This window comes from Phalacrocorax aristotelis, chromosome Z, assembly GCF_949628215.1.
Source record: "Phalacrocorax aristotelis chromosome Z, bGulAri2.1, whole genome shotgun sequence".
In the NCBI taxonomy this organism is placed as follows: Eukaryota; Metazoa; Chordata; class Aves; order Suliformes; family Phalacrocoracidae; genus Phalacrocorax; species Phalacrocorax aristotelis.
Window position 1 is genome coordinate 73,186,225 of NC_134311.1, and position 21,918 is coordinate 73,208,142.

The 21,918-nt window shown below is 39.1% G+C and overlaps 1 protein-coding gene across 3 annotated transcripts in view; it reads left to right on the forward strand.

Moving 5' to 3' along the window:
* Nucleotides 1-21,918, forward strand: part of KIAA1328 (KIAA1328 ortholog) — a 178,251-nt gene that overhangs the window by 106,895 nt on the left and 49,438 nt on the right. For 2 of the 3 annotated variants that reach the window (XM_075078654.1, XM_075078657.1), the window contains exons 6-7: nt 11,760-12,427; nt 15,234-15,329. In XM_075078654.1, coding sequence (XP_074934755.1) covers nt 11,760-12,427; nt 15,234-15,329 — 764 coding nt within the window. The remainder of the gene's footprint in view (nt 1-11,759; nt 12,428-15,233; nt 15,330-21,918) is intronic. The other variant, XM_075078655.1, reaches the window with a different exon arrangement.

The window sequence follows — 21,918 nt, forward strand, 5'->3', positions numbered from 1 at the left end:
TTAGCTTGGACTGGTCTGGAAACAGACAGCTGCATCCCCTCCCCTCCAATGAATATATTGTGAGCAAGGAATTCAGTTTTAATTTGTATTACAGTTCACCTAATTAAAGAAAACCCATTTTAAATACCTGGCTGAACCAATGTGATTTGGCTTTATTTTCTTTACTCTTGGCCCTTCTTACTTCCTTCCCCCACCCCCCACTCCCCCTCCCCCAGTTCTTCTGAATACTTGAAACTTGTATCTTCTCTCCCATCATTTGTGGTACTTGAAAAGATGTACTCATTTAATATGTAACTATGAGGGAGGCTCAATCTCTTTCATTGCTTCTTCAGTAAGATAGAGCTTTCTGCACTACAACAATATTTGGAAATTATTTATTTATATATAATATATAATTTTTAATATTTTTTTTTTTACTATTTATAAATTCCAGGCGACTTTACAGATACTGAAATGGTGAGAATTTCTTCTGTGCTCAAGTGGATGGTTCAACTATGTTCCTGGAGGGAGTGAATTTTACTGTTGACCTAATTCTGCTCCTGTTAAAGTTGGCAATGAGTGGTTTTAGAGATTTTCAGCCTCAAAGCATTACTATTCTTTGTTGAATCCAGAGTTTAAGGAGGAGAGCTGAAGTGCAGCTCTTTCAGATGGAATAAGGAAGGCTTAAGCCTGGTACTCAGAATACATTTATTTTCTAACTCTGTCCAAAAATGTGGCATGGGAACCCAGATAGAGGAATCTTCCATTCTGCATTAGAATTTTGTCAGAAGTTCCAAAATTCATACCTTTTGGCATCATGGATTTTTTCTGCTTTCTGCATTTGTGCAGACTTGCAGTACACGTTTTGTTCACAGATTGGGGAATGATAAACCAGAGCAAAAGTGAAATATAAAAATACAAACTTCTGCAGTTGTCCCTGGGAAAAAATTTTCCTTCAAAAATTTGTTTCCTCCTTGAGAATAATTAATGTCAGATTTTGGATGTCACATATCTGCCACATTAATTATTATCAGGTGGGGAACAGATTTTTTTTTTAATGGACAGCTGTTAGGGTACTGCTTGGAAAAGAGCACAAAAGAAGTATTTAATGTTTACTCATAGCTGGTGCTCTTAGACTGGCACTGCACAATAAAATAACAGTACTCTATTGAAAGGAAGGTCTACATCTCTGTTCTAACTTGGAGAGACTGTACTGCAGGAGTTCACAGTTGCATACTGTCCCTCCCTGTCACCTGTCTTTTAGCTTGTAAGCAGGGCATAGTGTTTTGCTAGCTGTTAAGGTAAGACTATAAACAGATTTTTGTTTTGCATATTTTTATATGTTTATGACAATGACCCAGCTTTGTGCAAGGATTTCCTTTCAGGTGGTTGTAAATTCTGACACCTGTGAGCTTTTCTAAACTAAACTCCCTTTAACAGCCCTCTTTACTTGGTCTGTCTGTCCAGACTGCAGTGCCTCAGAGTGAAGGCAATTGCCTCACAAGGTCACTGCTGCCCTGGAGTAGTAGAGGGCCTTTCAATTTATGCTTGATCATGCCCTTTTAACTTAATGTTCTTCACACAAGCTGGTAGTGATGGATGTCCACTCAGACAACCTAATGGCCTATGGTATCTACAGAAGAACCTTTATATCAATATTCTGCAGCTGAGACCCATCAGGATGGACTGTCAAACTGCTCTACACCACATCTAGGACCATTTTATGCAAATAATAGCTGTGATACCATTGCTATACTTTATGGTGTCAAGAAGGAATATAAAAGATCATTTCCATGGGTCAAGAGGAAGTTGATCTTTGTAGCTTGATATATCAGAGGTCATTTCCTTCTGTCAGCTGTTGCTACCTTCAACAGTACTAAACCCACTGCAGAATGACCTCAGCTTTTAAGGAATCTCAGCCATAGATGTAAGGTCTGCTGGAACATCCTCGGTGGCATTTCAAGTGTGGCGAGAGTATTCTGAAGTCAGCATCTTCATGGTAGGCTTCAAAAGGAAACAGCTGGCTGACCCCCAGGGTATGAGAGATTGCTATTTGCTCCATGCCTGCTCCTATTCCTTGACTCAACTTTTCCTGCAGTCTTTCACTAGTTCATTTATGTACCTGTCTCAGATACTGCAAGCCTGCCAAATAGAAAACATTTAATTTCTCACGGAAATCACAGCCTGTATGCCAAGAAGACCTTGAATTTTTATGTTCAGGGAGCTGAGCCTTCCAGACTGAAGTGAGATAGTTTGCCTCTGTTGCTCAGAGGTCTCAGGAGACACCTGTCCAATGCGGAGACTGCCAAATTAGGTAACAGATTATGAGATAACATACTGTGAATCTGCTTAGGTGGAACTTCTCCAGGGTTTGTTATATTTTGCACAAAACTTGCAGCTACATGTGTTCTCAGTCAAAAATATTCATGTCCTTTTCATTTGTGGAGTGCTGTTTGCACTTCGATGGACTTCCTATGTAACTGTAAACTAAGATGTTGACTTCTGGTAAGGAATGGAGTGCTTGCTAATGAAAGAGAATCTGACAGCTGTCTCATTAAACAGGTATATGAACTAACTGTGGGAGGACTGAAGCAGGAACTGGAAGCATAATATATATATAGTATCTGCCCATGATGGAGCTCTTTCACCATTCAGAGAAGACTCAGCCTTTCAAATGCTTTGGTAGCAACTCCAATGCTACCCATTTACCAGTTCATCTATCTATATGTTGCATTGTACACTACAATAGGTTGGGAGTATACATGTTTTCTCAGTATTACTGTAAAACAGAAATGGTCTGTTCTCCCATTTCTATGTAGTCTAGCAGGTTAATCTGTAATTTCCTCACCCCCTTATTTAAAGAAATTGTTCCTGATAATTTAGTCACCTTGGCGTGACAGCAAGTTTCTGCATGTCAACTGCTCTGGACTGGCCGTTTTATCTCTTAGCTTCGTTCCTACTGACAGACATAAGCTACCTCATATATGCTGTCTTGTGTTTACTGTGGGTTAGTGTGGGTTAAAAGCACGCAAGCTGTGATCTCAAAGCTGATGAGACTGTGAGCAGTTGGTGTCTTAAGCCTTTAGACAACTGCTCTCTAATAAATGGCATATATACTTTTTTTTTTGAGATGTGGAAAGGTCAAGTACCATGGTTCTGACTTCATTCTTCTAGAGGGTTTTCTTAATTTTCTGCTACCAAGACCATTTAACACATAATCACAGGGCTGCCTGTTGTTCTGTCTTGCGCTAGCTTTTGGCCAGTTAATGTAAAGCTATGTACCAGTCAGATTTTGGTGTGTTAGTCTTGTTCCTGTCTTTGTTCTGAAGAACAGCATAATTACAAAATAGGAGTCCTAAAAGCTTTCATTTCTTCTTACATGAAACTTATTTGACAAGATGAAGTGAGTCAGCCTGTCTTTAATGGGATTGCATTGAAATGTCTGCTTACATGCAACTCTTGTTGTCATTCCTTGGCATGATCATTACTTGAGGGGCAGATTAGAGGTCAATCAGCTAGAGCCACAGGGGCGCCCACAGCTAGCCTCAGGATACTCCCTACAAATGTAAGATCAAAAGGGCAGGCACATGAAAATTACTGTTTACTTTCTATGAATTATTTCTCAGAGATGGGATCATTAGCGGAATCTAAATGCCAGCTGGCTCTTACTGCAAGGGCACTCCTGACAGAATGCACTTGCTTGGGCACACCTTTCCACTCTTTTAAAGTCAAAATATTCTATGGTTTTGGTTTTGTGGAATTTCTGCATTATTTAAATAACTTTCTGGTTGTTTGTCCCCAAAACACTCTCCCTACTTCTGAACATACTTTTAGTTCTTGGGAGATCATCTATTTTTCCCTTTGTGCAGCAAAGGTATTTCAAAGCCTATGTCCATACCCCAGGAACTCTGCAGCAGACACCTTCTGAAGGAAGTAAAACTTTCTGGTAATCTTTCTGAATGAACAGTGGCTGTTACTTAAAATTGATTGCTGGCCAATGGGTACCAGCTATCCCTACCATAAATGCAGAGGAAAGGTGATATTGTTTGGCATGGTACATGATGGAGGTAGTAGATGTTGGCAAATGCTGATTCAGTGTCTACTCCTGTGTTGATCTTCACACATCAAACTCTACATGTTCTTATCCCTATAAGTATCTGGATTCTGTCTGATCACAGTAATCAGGGCTATTTAGAAGGGTCATGGTATATTTGCCCTATAGTCTTGTGTCTGGAGCTGTGAAAGCATGACTTTGGAGTAGATGTTGATTGAATTCTAAAGAGACTAGCAGTAGCTGGGAACATGTGTAGACCTTGATATGCTAAACTTGTGACTCCAAGTAGAAAACTGGTTGTTTTTTAAAATAACTTTGAAAAAGTTACCTTGAAGGACCAAATACATGGTAGATATTACTCTTTAATGAAAACCAATATGAATTTATCTCATATCATCCAATATATTATTGCCCTTAATGTGAAATAAATGCTGCCCAGTGTAGGAATGAAACTAAATCTGGCTGGTAACCAAAACAAAATCTCTCACAGCTATTTTTCTATGTTCTTAAAATATGTGTTGTGAGATTAGGCAATTGTCTTTCCGTCCCACCCCTCTGCTATTTTTCTTAAAAAGTTTTTTTTTTAAAAAAAAGCTCTCTTGCAGCCCCCTCCTATGGTAAGGTTGTGGGGCAGAAAATCCAATGTTATGTTCTTTTATCTAAGTCCTTATTCTTAGTAATCTGGCTAGACATTTTGGATAGGTGTGGTTTTACTTATTTGGCATGATGGTTTCTCAGCTTCATTGGTTTTTTGGCATTCATCTTGACAGCAATAGCTGGAGAACTTCTTGCTAGTGTTTAAAAGGATAAACTGAACATTTCCCTTTCCACCTTTTCCTCTTGTTGTTGGATGGAGCTCAGGAAACTTTTTAATCCTTGCAAAGCCATGAGAGTGCAAAAGAAACTTTTGTGGATAAGTGGGGTTGCTGGGTCCTCCAAGGTAGGAGTCTGCAAGTGACCATCTGCAGGAGTGGGTCTGGGGTTCGTTATAGCAGCATTCAGAAAGTTGAGGCACAGATACCATAAAAATAAGTCAGTTGGTGCTAGGCATGGTTTAGGCTTGTACTGAGCTGCACCCAGTGTCAAAAGTTTTCCACCACATGTCTTGGACTTCTTAGGCTGGATCAGCACTAGAAAGGGGGTCTGTACACCTCCCTTTGGTCATGAAGCCACGCTCACAGGTTCATGAGATGTTGGAGGGCAACTGATTCGGAGCCAGGATGTGGTATGCTTGCTGTGAGTTTCTTGCAGACTGTACACTGAGGCAGAATCAGTTATCTAATTGTGCTGTTCATCTCAGGTACCTTTGCTGTTGATATCTTCTTGTTCTTCTAGTCATCATGGAAAACAATGGTTTTAAGATGTCTTTTACTGCATTTGTGCTTCGGGGGCTGTTACATTCCCCTTTTTTAAACAATGTGCTGCAAATGTCCTTAAACCTCTCCTCTAGAGTGGTACAACTTGAAGCTGACACCTGAATCCGGGTGGGTTTCTACAGCACTGCTCTCCCCAGTGCTGTTAGGATAGAAGAGTGGTCCCTTCTCCACCCTGTTGCTAAGGAGTGCGAGGTACACCTGTCAACCGATAGCTGTTAAATTAGCATTTCCATTTCCCTTTGTGTAGGCTTATCTTTAAAGAGACGTGTATATGTGTTGGGAGAGGGGCTATTTTTGACTATACTGTAGGAGAGCCTGAAGGTAATGAGTTGAGCATAGTAAATCTTGCTTACTCCATAATTTCCACTACATTTCAAATTAAGGGCCTAAATTAGGGTTAGTGTCAGACTTGCTCTTTTGCTATGTCCTAATTTTGTTTTAAAAGCAAATAGCTAACAACTTTAATATGTTTTAGATTCAGTGCTTGTAAGTTAGACTAGAATCCCTAACGGAGCCAAAATAACTTATTAAAACCTTGCAAATGTTTTTGACTGCTGCATTGTATTATTTTCTATTCCAGTGGTAGCATACAGCCTCTGCAAGCTGATGGGTGGAGGAATGCAAACCTCCAGGGCCCATTAGACTTAACTTGTTTACTGCATTGATATCTATATGTTAAATGACAAGAGAGTTCAGGTTATTGAATAATTTAAAATTCAGCTCTAATTGGTGTCATATGACCTGGAAAAGGCCATGGATGACGCCAGGAGCATGCTGTGAAATTCTTATAAATAATTCATAAATTAGATCATTCATTTGCCTGGATGTCTTGTTAAATGCAGAAGTTTGTAAGTAATAACTGATGATATAACACCTGTAAGTATTTAGTTCATATGCTGGAAGGTAATCTACCTTGATGATCTTCTAGCAAAACCTGCCAGAGTATGAGAGTTAATTGCACTAGGGAGAATGCAGTACATTTATTTGGGATGGGCTTTGGCAAGGCGTACCGTGCAGATGTTGCATTACGCATTCTCTATCAGCTAGACAACTATTCTGTGTATGCCCATGTTAAAAATGCAGCTCATCACTCTTCTGCCCTTATTTCACATGAACTCCAAGTGCACTGGGAAATGGTAGTGACCTGCTCTGCTCACAAATAGTATAGTTTTTGAAATATTTATCTAGGTCTTGAACTACTGATTCTTCAGTAAAATAAAGGGCAGAAGTAAAAAATTGAAGTCAGAAGATTGTGATTTTTCGTTTTTATAATGTTGGCAGCACACTGAATGTTAATATTTAGACCTGGTGCTGTCCAGATTAGTATAGTGGCATTTTTCTATAGTGCAAACAGGAATGATATAGTTTTGTTTTGGAAAACAAACATGTTTGCTTAATTTTACTGGTCAGGTATTGCATTGCCAGATGTATGTATTGTTCAGGCTTAGTGGGCATTCTGCTCACAGTGACTTCCGAGACTCAATGTACAGACGCTTCACTTCAGTCTTGGAGCACTGTATTGTTAAAGACTGCCTTATCAGCCAGAGTAAAACCAGTTTGCTGATCTGAAATGGAAGCATTTGTTAGAGATTATCTACAATATTTGTGTAGCTGGAGAAGAAGGGTGGCATGTTTATGAATGCAAAATATACACTTAAAGTTGAGTGCTTGCAAATGCTCACATGCCACTTTGAATGCAGGTTTATTGTGCACCTGGCATCCCAGCTCAAACCCTCTTAACAAAAAGGAGGAAAAAAAATTGAAGGCAACACAAACATAGGAGGTGTTCTACTGCTGTCAGCTAAGAGGGATTGATTCACTTTTTTTGTGATGTGATTTTTTTTTCTACACCTGTTCAGGCTTGTCACTGTCATTCATATAGTTTCTTTTATTTGAGACTACTTATTTTATTCAGTGGGAAAATGGCAATCATAGGTATACATAATTACTACAGAAAACAGTGCTTTATTTCTTGCTTGAAAAATGGTCAACTTACTTTCTGAGTTATCTACTGTATTTTTCTTAGGTACTTACATAGTCGGTTGGTGAACTATTATGTGGGCACTTTGTAATAACTAATATTAGGTTACTTATGGTAGAGATTTTAATAAAGGATTATATGATTTAAAAAAAAAAAGATGGACTTCAGTAGATCTTACTAATTTACTTTAAAATCTTTACCTTTTTTACATTCTCCTTGATAAATTCTTACAGACTCTTGGAAATAATAGCTCCTTAATCATTAGTAATGCGCTTCAAATGGTCCTATCATCTGAAATAATTGTTCTTAAAATGGCATTTCTGTTGCCCCGATATCCTACCTGAGATTTTTTAATATATTCTCCTCATTCTATTGGCAGGAGCAAGTGCCTGTACTGCCAATAGACCTGCAAACCCAAAGCCAAGCTTTATTCAGATAAGACCCAGACATCAACAATGCATAGTGGTGACCAAGTTCAGGTTTAGGATGTATACCTTAGTGAGTGTGTCAGTTAAGTCACTAATATATGCCCTTGGTGTTCTTTAAGGTGTCCCTGTGTATGGTAGCCTCTCATTTGTCCATTTAGAAATTTTTCCTTCATCTTTAAATCTCTGTACTTCTCATCTAGTTGCTGCTTCTCTTTGTTCTTTATGGCTTCCTGCAGGGTCCACGCTCAGATCAGCATAACAGACTAGTTCTGAACATGCATGTTCCTCCCTCTCTTTCTACCCCACCAAAAGAAACCCCAGAGCTGAAAATCCAGGTTAGAAAAATGTCCTCAAGATACAACAGAGAACAATTTTAGATTGTTGTCTCTTTTTCTATATTCAAATATATTCAGCTACAAACCCAGGTGCTATGAGTTAAACTCTGACCCTGTTAACATCTGTAGGAATTTTGCTGTTCACCGTAACAGCACCGTATTTTGCTAGGACCCTAGCTTTTTTCCTCAGAGTGCAAGACTTCTCGAGGTAATGATTTTGGGCTGCTTCTTAAACATGTTTTGTACATGCAAAGCTACCAGTGAAATCTGTCAGGACCTTGCCTGTGTTGAGATTGTAAGATCTGATCAGTTACTAATTCATCCCTTGCAGTACAAAGCCCTGTGTGCTGGAGTCAGTCTGTAAGTGTGTCTCCTCTGCCAGTGCTGTGAATTAACACTGCAGAGCACACAAGCTGCATTTAAGAAGAATTTGCGGAAATCATAATGCTGCGTGCATAAAAGTGGTGCACTGTTGGTCTGTTTGTAGGAAGTTTTAAGGACTGGATGTTTGTTTAAGTGCTGTTCTGAATCCCTGAGCAAAAATTACTGTGACTGCAGTAAAGGTTTTGTAGAGCTCCCTGTGTCCTCCTCTCTAAACCCTTCTAAAGATTATTTGAACTATTTTTTAATATCTCCTTGTTTCCTTGCAAGAGTTTCACATCTGATCAAGACTTATTAACTCCATATGTTGCAAGAAGCAGCCTGAGTTTGTTTGTTTGTTTAAGCCTCAGTTAAAGGAAGTTGTATCTTTAAATACCATACAGCAAGCCTGGAAGAGCTCCACAGAGGGGAAAGCACAGCTGTTCCATCATGGTCTGTCATGGTTTCCATGTGTCCCATAGGCAATATCTTTCTTAAACTCATCTTGTAAAATTACCCAATTCCTTATGCTTGTGAGTATTTCGACTCACAGTAGTAGGTGGGTCTTTGGAATTATTTTTTCTTTTCCCCTTCACCTGGTCTGCATCTTACAGATCTGTCATTGCATGCTCTGCTCTCATCTGATCCCTCAAAAGTGTAAATGTTGGTCTGTTTTCCCTGAAGCCTCTACCATCCAGCTGTACTTCTCAATTAAAGCATTAAGAGAAAAACGTAAATTGCTAAAAAAGTTGTTGACTAGCTTCTGACTGCCAATAGTTCATTTTTCTTTGGGGTTATACCCTGCAAAGTACTGAATAGCCATCAAAGGCACATTGGAACTCAATCTTCTGCCTAACATGACCTCCTTCTTCCAAAGGAATAAAAAAACCCCACTCACATTCAATGACATTCATGAGAATTTCCCCCCCTGCAAAGATATTGTAACTGTGAAATAACATTAAAGTTTCTCTGCCTTGTTATGAAGTCTTTAAATGTCAATGCCGTTTCCGAGACCATCAGGGCAGATTTGATGGTGACCAAGGTCAACAAATGCTAACTGGTGCCTCTCTTTTAGGGCCTTCAGGGACTCTTAACAGAGTCTCAGCCATGAAGTTAATTTGCGATGTGGGCCTTTATTCTTAAACGTGCTCCTGATTATTATTTTGTACTATCTTCATTTGTGTGCTTAGATTTTTTAACATTCTCATCTCTTCAGTCAATAAAACAAACTGCTAAAATAAAGAACTCTTCAGTTGTTTAATCTTTTTGAGTCTTTTTTTTTTTGTTCCTTTTTACTTCTGTTTATGGGCTGCAGAAGGGTAGGTGTATGCTTTGTGTAGACCATCCTATGCTGCCAGCTCTGATAGGATTTTGTAAGAATACCTTCAGATCTGCCACCTTCTGCTGTCCTAGGCAACTTGGAAACTGGCCTCCATGAAAGCTTCTTTCTGTTGGTGCCCTAAATGCTATGCTAGCAGAAGTAGGTGGGGTAAGAGATGAGAGACAGTGTGTAACCACAGGATTCTCTTACTTTCCCTTTTCTGTGATCTTTCTTCCCGTTGCTGGTCATCCGTTTATGTATTGTCTAATTTAGATAAAAAGCCCTTTTAGCCTTTATTTGTCTAGAAAATATTGCAGGCAAGGATGGCATGCTACAAATAATAAATAACAAAACTCTGTCTTTTTTGGCAGCATGTTGCATTTCTGCTTAGTTGCCCTGCCAGCCCCTCTGACTTTAAAATATTTTAATGTCCTGCTCTTTTCACCCAGTCCAAGCACCAGACTTCCCTCAGACATTTAGCACTGACATTAATGCAAATGCCTCCAACTCACTGGGCCCTTTGGGGCAAAACATGACATCCTTGGCTTTCAATCACATGGCAGAGAGGATATATTTGTATCCATGAAACTGGAAATAATATCAGTATTCAGGTGCTAATCCACATTAATTTACATTCTGTGAAGTCTACAAGAAACTTGTAATTGGTTGTCTTGAAGGGCAGCAGAATATATTTCGTATTTTGTTTATTTATAAAAAGAATTTAAATTATACATATAAACACTGCATAGTTGTGGATTATATCTCCTAATCACCACTGAATGCTTGCTTGCATTCCTAAGTCTTAGTGTTTTGGGACTTGCTGAGTGTCTTCCACTCTATGTGGACAATACCTATCTATTTTAAGCATTGCCAGAGTGCAAATAATAATTTTCTTTCATCACTGGATACCAAATTTTCCTGCTAACCACTTTTACTGCAGTGTTTTTGTTATCTTTAAGAAAGCGGGCTTCCATAATTAAAAAAATTAGATCCTTTTGAAAGGTCCCAAAGGCTGGAGGAGTTTAAATTCAGTATGTTACTGAAATTAATGCACAGGTCTAGCAAACAAGAAAAAGAGTGCCAGATTCAATGCTGTTCTTGTGCATAAAAGCTCAAATGCTTAACTGCCTCGATGGACCATAGTGCAAAGATGCTCCAGGCTCTAAATGGGGTTTTGATTTCTGTTACATAACATCCACAAGTATAACAAAACCACTAGAATTTACTTGCACTGGCTTGACAAATGTGAATTACAGTTGCTTGCTTTCTTCAGAGTTTTATCAGAGTATAATCACTTGCCCAGCTTAATTGAAAAATCACTTACGTTTATAGCTGAATTTAAACATGTTTTGTATTTAAATGACAGCTTTTGATGTACAACCATTTTTTACAGAAAGTAGTTGGTTTTTATCTGTGTTTCTGTAAAGATATTTCAAAAACTCTCATCAAATTTCCAGCGGTAAGAAATATCCCATTCAGTGCAAGGTGAAATGTTTTACATCAAATCTCCTGCTGTGTAATGGCCAATCAAAGAGTATTTATAGTGGCTGAATGGATTTTTTCGGCTCAGTATTCAAAATTAAACATTTTCAAACATTAACATTTAATGTTTTTTGCCACTTTTCAAGTTGATTTTATGTAACCCTAGATGCTCACAACTACTTGATACTCTGAAGCGACTCATTTTATGCTGAGGATCCTGCAGGCAGTAGTTCTAAATTTTTTACAGTTGTGTAGATGGAGTGAAATGTAGGTTTGATAGCAGATTTGTGTCTGTCTGCTGATAAAAAATTTTCTCGGGCTTGGCTGCATGTCCATCAGCACAGTGCAGTGAGTCTGTTTCTGAGAGAACATGTTTACCCAGTGAAATCAATGAGCAAAGATAAATTTTGGTAATTCACAGGAAATTGTTTCTCTTATTGCAGGTATCCAGCAAGAAGAGCTTATGCCAACAACCATCTTTGGAGCTAGACAGTTCCTGCTTGGGTATTGGGGGACCTCAAACTTCTGATAAGAACAGTAGAGCATCAAAGGCTGGAAGCCCAGCCCGTGTTGCATTGTCTCAGCCTTGCAGGAATAATCATGATTACAGGACTGAAATCCATTACAACCATCAGGAGCATCTGAACGAATATCCAGTAGAAAATGGCTTGCATAGAAAGTGTAACAATATGATTTCCCCAGCCAAGCAGAGGAGCCCTCACCGCATAAAACCAGCTCAGGAGATGGACCAGAAAGCAAATGAATTTCAGAGCACATGCCCTCAGCAAGTGAGTCACATCTGTGCCTGCAGGCATGTAGGGAGTTCAGGGAGCGTGCAAGAGAGCCACCATGTCAGCCAGGTACCTAGAAGACACTCTGGGTCAGTTCACAAAACCTGTGATTATTCTCGAGTTTCTGGGCTGAATGACAGCGTGGACTCACGGCCTAAAGAAACAGAGCAGGCCAAAAGGTTGTATGAAGAAAGAAGGCAGAAGCTGCTTCTGCAGAAAATGGAGCTGGAAATTGAGAAGGAACGACTCCAGCATTTGTTGACGAAGCAAGAAGCAAAACTGCTCCTAAAACTACACCAGTCCTGTATGGATTTTAACAGGTGATTTTGAGACTTACAGTTTTAAAAAGAAATTTCTAATGAAGACATGTGCAATAGTTAACATGAGAGAATGAAGCTGATAAGATGGGCAATACCTGTGGCACAAATTCTCTCTAACAGTGATTTAGAGGAGAGAAGACTTTTTAAGTATATTAGCATATACTGTTGGGAAACAGCATGACAGCTGTGGAAAACAGTATGTGGTAGAAAGGCATAAGAAAAGCAGTGTTAAAAGACTAGGTAGGAAAAGAAGAGCAGTAGAAGAAAATGAGAGGTTGGTCTTAGTGCAGGCATTTTAAGGAACACAGACGTTTGGCAAGACAGCAGTGTGAGCGTGGATGGCATAGATGTGGCATTCCCCCTTCTTGCCTTGGAGAGGTCAGTTCTGAAGTATTGCACCTTCCTAGGTATGGACTGAAAGAAGTGTGTTTTACAGAAAAGATGGAGATCAATTCATATATATATGGAACATATCTATATATTTCCCTGTATATGCATGGAAAAGGAAGGGAGCTCTGTGTAGCAAGGACGTTTTCTTTCCAGTGGTATTTGTGGAAGGGAGAATGCCAAGACTGAGGCAGAAGACATGCTTAAAAACTAGAAGGGAAAGGCCATAACCATAGAAATATGCAATGTGGCTTGAAGGGCCCCTGATGTTGTTACAGATGGTTAGGTAACACCTTCCTGAAAATATCAATGGGGACTCTGGGAAAGAGGGAGAAACTGGTTTATTGGTATCACGTTACTAGAGTGGAGAGGAACAGTGAAAGAGACTGGGTTAAAACAAGTTGATTAGCCAGTGTAACTCAGTTGAGTACCAGCATTTCAGCATTAGGGAGGGAAAGCAATAGGGAAAAATCTAGCAGTCTTCCAGGAGAAGAAATAGGGGGGTTTCGCAAGGATGCTTATTTTGATACTTTTTTAGTATGGCAACTGCTGACAGCATCCTGTGAGAGTCTGCGTTACATGACCCGCTTCCTGCATTCACGCACTATAACCACCATGGAGGAATATATCATCTTCTCTTCTTAATCCCAGCCCCCTGGTTACTTTTCACTCTAAAAATGAATACTGCAGTTTAGGTGGTCTTTTGTTTGTTGTCTTGAATTGTGGCTTACATTGAAAATAATGTGTTTATGTGGCTTTAAAAATGCCTGTCTTAAAGGCAATCACAACTGTGAGTGTTGAAAATGACTGAGGTCACAAACAAAGGATTATGGCTTCAGGTGAGAATTAAGTAGGAACAGATGGATTCTTAATCATCAAATACCTTAATTCTATGCATGCATCCCTCTAATGAAAAACAAGTAGAATATGAAGGACATACAGACTGAGGTTTTGGGTGTTTTTGTTTCTAATGGATATTTTTCAGCATTTGAGGCATCATAAGCCCAGAAAAAAAGGGACCTTAAATGTATCTATAATGGTTTACTTGTTAATGCTATTATGCCTATTTTAGCCATTCCTTTTTCTGAAAGAAAGTTCATGGTTTACAGAGCTTTGGTTACCTAAAAGAAATCTATGAAAGGAAATCATATACGACTAATCTGAGGACTCAGTATTTTTGTGATCTCTTTTCAGAGGTGCAGGTGAAAGCACATTTGCCATATTCTCTCTAAAAAAAAGCGCCTAGAACATAGTATGCTTGCTCTTAAAGAATATTCAGTTTCTTTAGAATTAAATGTTTGATATTTACAGGTAAATCTCTTAGGCATCACAGTTGTTTCAGTTTCAGGTGTATAATTCACTTTTGCAGTTGATAACAGGGTAATTTTATATATTACAAACTCTAAAAATTTGTCCAGCTGAGCTCAAATACCCTTTGCTTCTTTGTCAGGAGGCTCTAACCTGGTTCATCTATTAACATTATGACAGTTTAAAAACACAATGCAACAAAAATCCATTTCCAGATAGCGTTTATTTTTGTCTGTCCTTCTGCATGGGTGGAGTGCTGGTTAAGGTCCATTCTGAGCTGCTGAAAGTATTGTCATTGAATGACAAGTAAAGGGTCTGACCATTGGTAATTATTGGCTATTAACTCTTCTGCTCTTTTAGAGAAAGTATGAATTGATCCTTTTTTTTTGCCATGCTGCATCATAACTGCATTTTAATATCCCCCATTTCCCTATTTGACATCGAGTGAGCATGGTACGTTCAGTTTGTAGTTTCTCTCTGTGTGAAATACTTGCTTGGCTATCAAAAATGGTGTGTGTGCAGGGAAAGGGGCAGTTCCGTGACTCCTCTTGATGCCAACCACACCAGAGTAGAAAAATATGGATAAATCCTGGAAACAGGAATTTTATTGAAATAAAAAGGGAGAAGTACCTCAATTGTTGACTTTTCTATCCTTATTGGATGGAAAGAAAAAGGTGGGATAATCTATTAAAAATGGAGCATCATCTGTGGGCCCAAAGTTTCAGGACACACAACCATCTCAAAGAAATTCTACATTTTATGCAGTTTGTATGATGCCTTTTAGCTTTAGTGCTGCTGGAGCTGTAATCTGAGCCCAACAAGGATGTTACTGGATACTGTGACCATTTTCTAAAGGGAGCAGGCCCTTGGAAATCAGTACATGACATTTTTCAAATATTTTCCCAATGGAAACCCTTAGAAGCAAAGGCACTGGACATAAGTCAGCTTTCCAATACAAAAGTATATCTGAAAGTGTGACAACAGTTGTGAAAGCTTCTGTATTTAATGTGATTAAGTGCCCTGTTTGTAGACACACAGCTCACCTTTTTGTGGAGGGTTCCTGGTGTGATGATTTGACCAGCTGCAAAACCAACAAACTCTGTTTTTTCAGATTTAAAGACAACATACAGGGTTCAGAATCTTTGCCCATTGATGAAGCACCTGGAGAACTTGCTCTGATGATGAACAGCAACAGCATGGGGCAAAGGTAATTTCTCTCTTCTAAGTAATTCACAGTGTCATTGTATCTTCTTGACAGTGTGCTGTTGGCTGCCAAGTGTATTTGTTCATGTATCTGTTTCAGATTAAGGGCTTTTTTTCTTCAGAAAGGGTAAAATTCTTTAGCTGTTGTATTTTATGAGTCAAATCAATTGTTATGCCAATCTGTTATTACTCAAGGTTTAGGGGTTGACTTCATGTAGAGATCTCAGGTTTTGTGTGTCATCTCTTTAAGGACACTAACCTAGCCCAGTGCAACATGGAGTTTTCACAAAATCTTAGCTTTTGTTCTGTTTTCTGGGTACTGCTAGTTATTTTTTCAATTAAGATCAGAACAACTCTTGATTTGGACCTGATCTAAAATATACATTATCCTTTAACTCCCAGATATAAACAATCTTTTACAATTGGTGAGAGTTACTTGTTTTTTTGAACAATGTTGTATTGCCCCTCTGCTGCTTCAATGTGATCAGGAAAAACTACCACTGAAACAACTGGAAGTAGAGTTAAGTCAATATTTAGGTCTTTATCTCAATTTTGCCTCCTATTAAAAAATTTAATCAATACATTATTGTGTTTTCTTTTTGTCCCACCCTGTCACATATCCTGTTGCCACTGTAAGAAGATTAAAGCTTATTAGAAAAGCAACAAATTAAAACTGTGTATTTGACAGAGTTTTTCTCCCTTTCTTATAAAGTAACAGCTGCTTGTTCTATGCTTTAACTAGATCTGCTGTTTTGACCAAAGTGTCCCCTGCATGGTGGACAAGAAGAGCAGCTGTCCTTCAAATTGCCCCTCCTTTAGAGGCAAGAGTAGACTTTAAAATAATGAGCTTTTCTCTCCATTATGAGAGTACTGAAAGAACTGTTAATTTATTCATAAACTAAGGGTCCAGTGCTTTCTGTTTCTTTTTTGTTAACCTCAAGTGATACTGATTTTTTCTTTTGAGATCCCTCTTCACTGGAAAGGGGTAAGACTTCTTTCTCCAGAACAACAGGAGTTACTAATTTCCTTGGAATACTTCATTGCTTAACCAGGTGTTTGGCTGCTGTGAATTACTGGCATATCCTCATTCTATTCTGATGCTTTTTTGTTTTGTTTTTGCACAGACTGAAGTGATCGAAGTCTGATCACTTTAACAAAAGAGGGAGAGAGTCATGATATGTTAAGATGCAGTAGCATTAAGCCCCTTGGAGGAAAAATGTAACCTAGGGCATCTTGGCAACAGTTTATCAAAAACCTGCAAAAATCTACATAGCCTAGCAGGGAGAATGAGGAAAACCTGTGCCATTAACAAAATGAGGTTTCTGGATTTTAAAAGGTTCCCCACCCTCTCTTCGTTCCTCTCATTTAATTTACTATGATTTTTCAAAGTTAATATGTGTTTGTGCAGTCTCAAGTTGCCATGCAGCTGGTTCCAAAGTTTGGCAGCAAAACACTTGGAAGTCTTTCTTCCTATATGCCATCTTCAGTTCCGCAAAGGTTACCAGATGAACACTCCCTAAATAATTTACTCTAATGTAAGGCTGAAAGAGGCTACGGAAGACAAGTCCATTTGTCTCTTTTATGCATTTGAATATGTAAGTGATGTTTTCTTCAGTATTGAGAGAGTGTGCAAGCGTGTGGCTAGAGCTTAGAAAGGATGAAGAGCTGGTAGGAATATGTCCTTTTTTTAAGTCTCTTTTTTGGGTTTTGGGGGTTAATTTTTTTGGGGGTGGGTTATTTTAATCGCTTTTTACTTGACTTGCTAAACAGTTCTTGTTACAGCAAATGCTATCAGAACCCTAATAGAAACTCAGCCCTGTCTGATTTCCAGTTCATACATGAGAGCTCCTCTAGGAAACCTCATAGCATGAAACTTGATTTCAGTCTTCAAATAAGCAAAACTTAGCTTAAAAATAACCTGGTATTTTAAAGGAAATGGTGGAAGTCCTCCAAAATACTAAACTTGCTGAAGTGAGGTATTGGAGTTTAGAAGTAAAATAAATAATATAATCAAGAACTGAAAAACATAGGTTTTTTATAATTAACAGCTCATTTTGAGTTAATTATCTACAATTACGAAAATCTAATTGCAATTTATTCTCTGCTATCTGTGGGAAGAATCATAGGCAAGGGAATGTGCATCACTGCCAGACGTAAATGCTGTAGGATGGGTACAAATAATAGAGGAGCCCTTAATGAAAAACAAAAAGCAAATAGGAGCGTGCAGCTGTGCCAGGCTATTGAAAGGTAATTGTAGTCAGAAATGAGATATGTACTTTAAAAGCATCTTGTCATCTCCTGTAGAGATTAATTTTTCCCCTCCTTGAAAAAGGAAAAAAGGATTCCATGATCTAATACAGTACAGAGTTTGATTTCTGGTAAAAATTTTGGTCATAGTCTGGCTGTCTGTGAAAAGGAAAACTTTTACCTTGGGGACTACTGCAAACTCTGGCCAAATTTTCTAATGGGTGCTTGTTTCATTTTGTCTTCTAACTGTGCCGTTACAGTTTTTTCATTATCAAAGTCAGCAAGCATTGTCCATCTCAGCCTCTTTGGTCCTGGTATGAATTTGCAGTGTTGAATTTGTCACTTCCCTGCTGGGTATGTTGAGGAGCTGTTGGGAAGAAATGTCTGTCCCTTTGCCAGGGTGCAGCTGGGCTGGCGTGTAGGACCTGAAGAGTCTTCAGATGTAGGATCTCCAGTTCTCTAAGGTGCAGCAGTCAGAACAGGTTTTATTGAGGATGGTTCTCAGTAGGTTGGAGTGCTCCTAAGTGACCCCACAGCCAATTTTCAGCAATGGATATAGTAACTTGTACAATTAGCGGCAAGTTCTCTGTATAATTTCTTTTCAAGTCTGCCCCAGTGTGCAAGGTGCTTTAAAATATTCAAAATAAAAACATAACCTGATACATTTGTTCCGCATAAAACAGCCTTCTACAAAGTGCTTTCTATCTCCCAGACACAGATGCTTGGTACGTGCTCAAGTACCCACTCCACGTGTATTCAGTAGGATCAATACACCCGGCACCTGCTTTTGTGTGTGCTCCTGACGTTGGCATCTGGGAGAGGAATTCTAAAACAATCCACTCTTCTCTCGTTTATTTAATCTTAACTTTGGATCTGAATGTCATGGAAATAAGACTTTTTTAACAGCACCAGCTAGAGAAGATATGGTTTCCTACTTTGCAAGTACCCTTCCCCAGAGCTGTACTGTGTGCCTAAATCTTAACATACGAGGTTCCCTGCTTTTCCAATTCTTAGGGTTCCTATACAGCTCTGCTGGTACAGCTTTCCATAACCTTAAATGCACCTTTTCCTCAGATTTCACACAATCCTGCCACTGCACCTCTACACTGACCTGTGCAAAATGTTGTAAAGAGGAATTCTTGGATACAGCAGCTGTAGGACGGGTAGAGAGAGCAGGTGCTCTTTCAATGTATGCTACCTGGTTAAAGGATTTATTTCCTGGAGTATTAAAGATTTGCAGGTGGAATTTGCCACGCTTAATTTTGTTGAAAGCTTCTTAAGTTTGTGTGCTTCATTCTATATCACTACTCTGTATTTTCAGTTAGTTAAAAATACCAAACAGAATTCAGCAGTTCTTTCCCCCTGTTTTAATGCTCATTGCTATGGTGATAGTTTCAGGAGGGAATGCTGTCAGGGGTCTTTTAAAAGATTTTTATGTTTATGGTGTAACTCTTTTTATTATCTTGTGAGAGAAGGCGACAATTATCTCTTGCTCCTTGTTAAATGCTTTGTTATCAACTTGATTTTTTTTTTTTGCGGCTTGTTAGACATGCAGACATCTTTCTATGGTGATGTGCAAGCACACTTCTGTGTTTTTGTCCAAATATTCAATGCAATTAAATAGACGTGCAGAGGAACACAGACTCGCAGCTCCCCCTGCTGTCCCAGGCATACCCAGGTTTGTTCACACAATCCCCCCCTCCAAGTAATTTAAAAATTAAATGAAAATCACATGCAAGCATGCAGCTCAGCCACCTCTGACGTGACTCGCACTGGCCCCATTACTCCTGTTTTTGAAGGGAACTGATAGCAATGGTAGAACCCATTTTGTTCCCTGTTTGGAGTTTTCTTGTCAGTTGTTTATGCCGGAGTGTGTCACCTCCCGTTACTCTTGTCCTGACCCTCTGGAGGAGAAACTGTCACCAGTGCCGCAGATGGCTCGTTGTCCAAGATATCCCAGGCTTCAGTTCATCTATGAGATGTCCTTGGTCTCTTCAGGTGCGTCTATATTGTACTTCACCAACTTTTAGGAATGCATTGAATACAAATTGTTGGGGTTTTTTTTCTTTATCTATTTGCTGTTTTGGCAGACTGGCACATTAAATTGGGCTTAAATCAACTGTGCTTGCAAATGGCCCATAAAATCTGTGTATCTGGAAGCTGCTTACCCACTTGTTAGTGCTCCTTTTAACACCCAAGTTACTTTCTTGTTCCAGATAATTTTACACTGAAGTTTGTGTCATTTTTAGATAGGATATTTGTGGAGCGAACACTTGTTTGGCCGGTAAAAAAAGTGCTTGCAGATCTGCCAATAGTGCAAACGCTGAATTGGGTGCAGACACAAGTTCTTCTTTCTTTCGTGGTGTTGTCTCATTATATATAGGCACAGCATCCCTCCGACAGATGGCTGCTGGAGTCTGTTGTGACGTAGCGGGAGAGTATAGTTGGAGTTTGATATACATTTTTCCTTCATTAGTGCCACGTGCAGACTCCAAAGGTAACAGGTTTTCTTGTGCAGCGTAAAGGCTTCTGTTCTGATGTGGTTACTAAAAGCTTACTGCTGACTGGGGCATGGGGGAGCATTTTACTTATATCTATGCATGCCTTTTTTTTGTTTTTTAAAGTAGGCAGTGATTCTTATCCGACTGGAGAGCAAGGAGTTCATTTCCACTGACGTAGTTGCTTCACTGATCTCATTTTCAGGTTTACTTTCAGCTGTGGGACAGTTTTGAAGTTGCCTGTCTCAGATTTACCTGAATTATGTTGTTTCTGTTCTCATGATCACATATGCAGCGCACAGCAGTATTACATCATTTCCATTACAGCCCAAAGTAACCTTGAGCAGGAAGCCTGCTGATAGTCTTGAGGTATAAGATGTAATAGGAGATACCATAGGTAATTTCTGTAGGCAGATGTAGCCAACCAGTAGCTGGGGTCTTCAGAAAGCACAGGAACTCTGGTGTTAGGAACACTGCTAAGCATAGGATGGCAATCAGTGAAAATAGGCTTGCTGAAACTCGAGTGCTTTGGTATTTTCACAAAACTTGCATTTCCTGCCAGTCTGATGCATGGGTATAGTTCTGTAATATCACATATCAGAACTGAAAATGCTTGGAGATTTTTTTCCTTTGGGTTGAAATATTTAAAATTCATGCACCTCCTGAAGGAGTTTGTTCCTTGCCAACACTTGCAGACAGCGAGAGACATTTTTGCAAGTCATTTGCAGATGCCTCCTTTACAGGAAAATGTAGAGACTGTTAGTTTACTGCCTGGATTGAATTTTGAAAACCTGAATTCTATTTTTATAAATTGGAGTGGATTACTTTTTCAGACGTATCATTTTGTTACTTTTTATTTTTATATGTAATCTTGGATGAAGAGAAAATTGTGTTTAATCTAGATATTCATATGTCCCGGAAATTTGTGAGTTGGAAAGGTTAAGAAAAATCTTATAAAACAAAATGTTCTGGAAGGTAGTTTTAAATTAGGAGATTTTAAACCCACCCGCACAACTTTCACGCCATTTAAAAGCTTATATCAGAACTGATGGGGCAGGACTAAGAACAAAAGCTATTGGTATTACAAAGTTAAGCAAGAAATCCTCTGTACCCTGCTGTTCTGGCCATGAGCACAGCTGCACTAAGCTAAAACCCACTCCCCCACCCCTCTTGTGACCTTGGCTGCACTTCAGCACACAGAGGATTGAAGCAAAAGGCAAACTCCAGTAAATATTAGATTCTGCCACTTGCAGATATACAGACTACATATAAAGATAACAGCATGCGTGCTCTTGCTCGCTCTCCAGCTCTCACTTTCTTTGAAGTGGACTTTGTGTATTTGCCACTGAATTATTCTGACATAAAACTTTCCAGACCATACTGGTGTGTTGAGCTGAACTCTTGTGGCTTTGCATGGGTGCTGAGGCTTTGCAGAACTACCCATTACGTTTATAACAGTGCTAATTTTTGAGAGCCACGCAGAGAAAATTTTAGATTCAGCCCAGCTGATTTGTTCTTCACACTGTTCCTGCAGTGAAGAGGATTGATTTTTGTGTTTCTTTTGATATTTGGCTTCCTTTCCTCTGGTATTCAGTGCTTCAGGCCTTAATCCTTTAACCTTGAATCTGAGCATCAAGGCTTCAGGAGGGATCAGGCCTTTTGATGGAGAGAGAACATCTTTTGTTGTACCAAATGGTTGGGAGTGGTATAAGGCAAGACAGCTCTCCAGACAGTATATATTTCTCTGTTGTGTTAAAAGACTATAAACAGAGGGTGGGTTTAGTGGGGATTATAAATAATCTAGAGGAAGGTGGGGTATTAGAAACAACAGAAAAGGGTTAATGATTT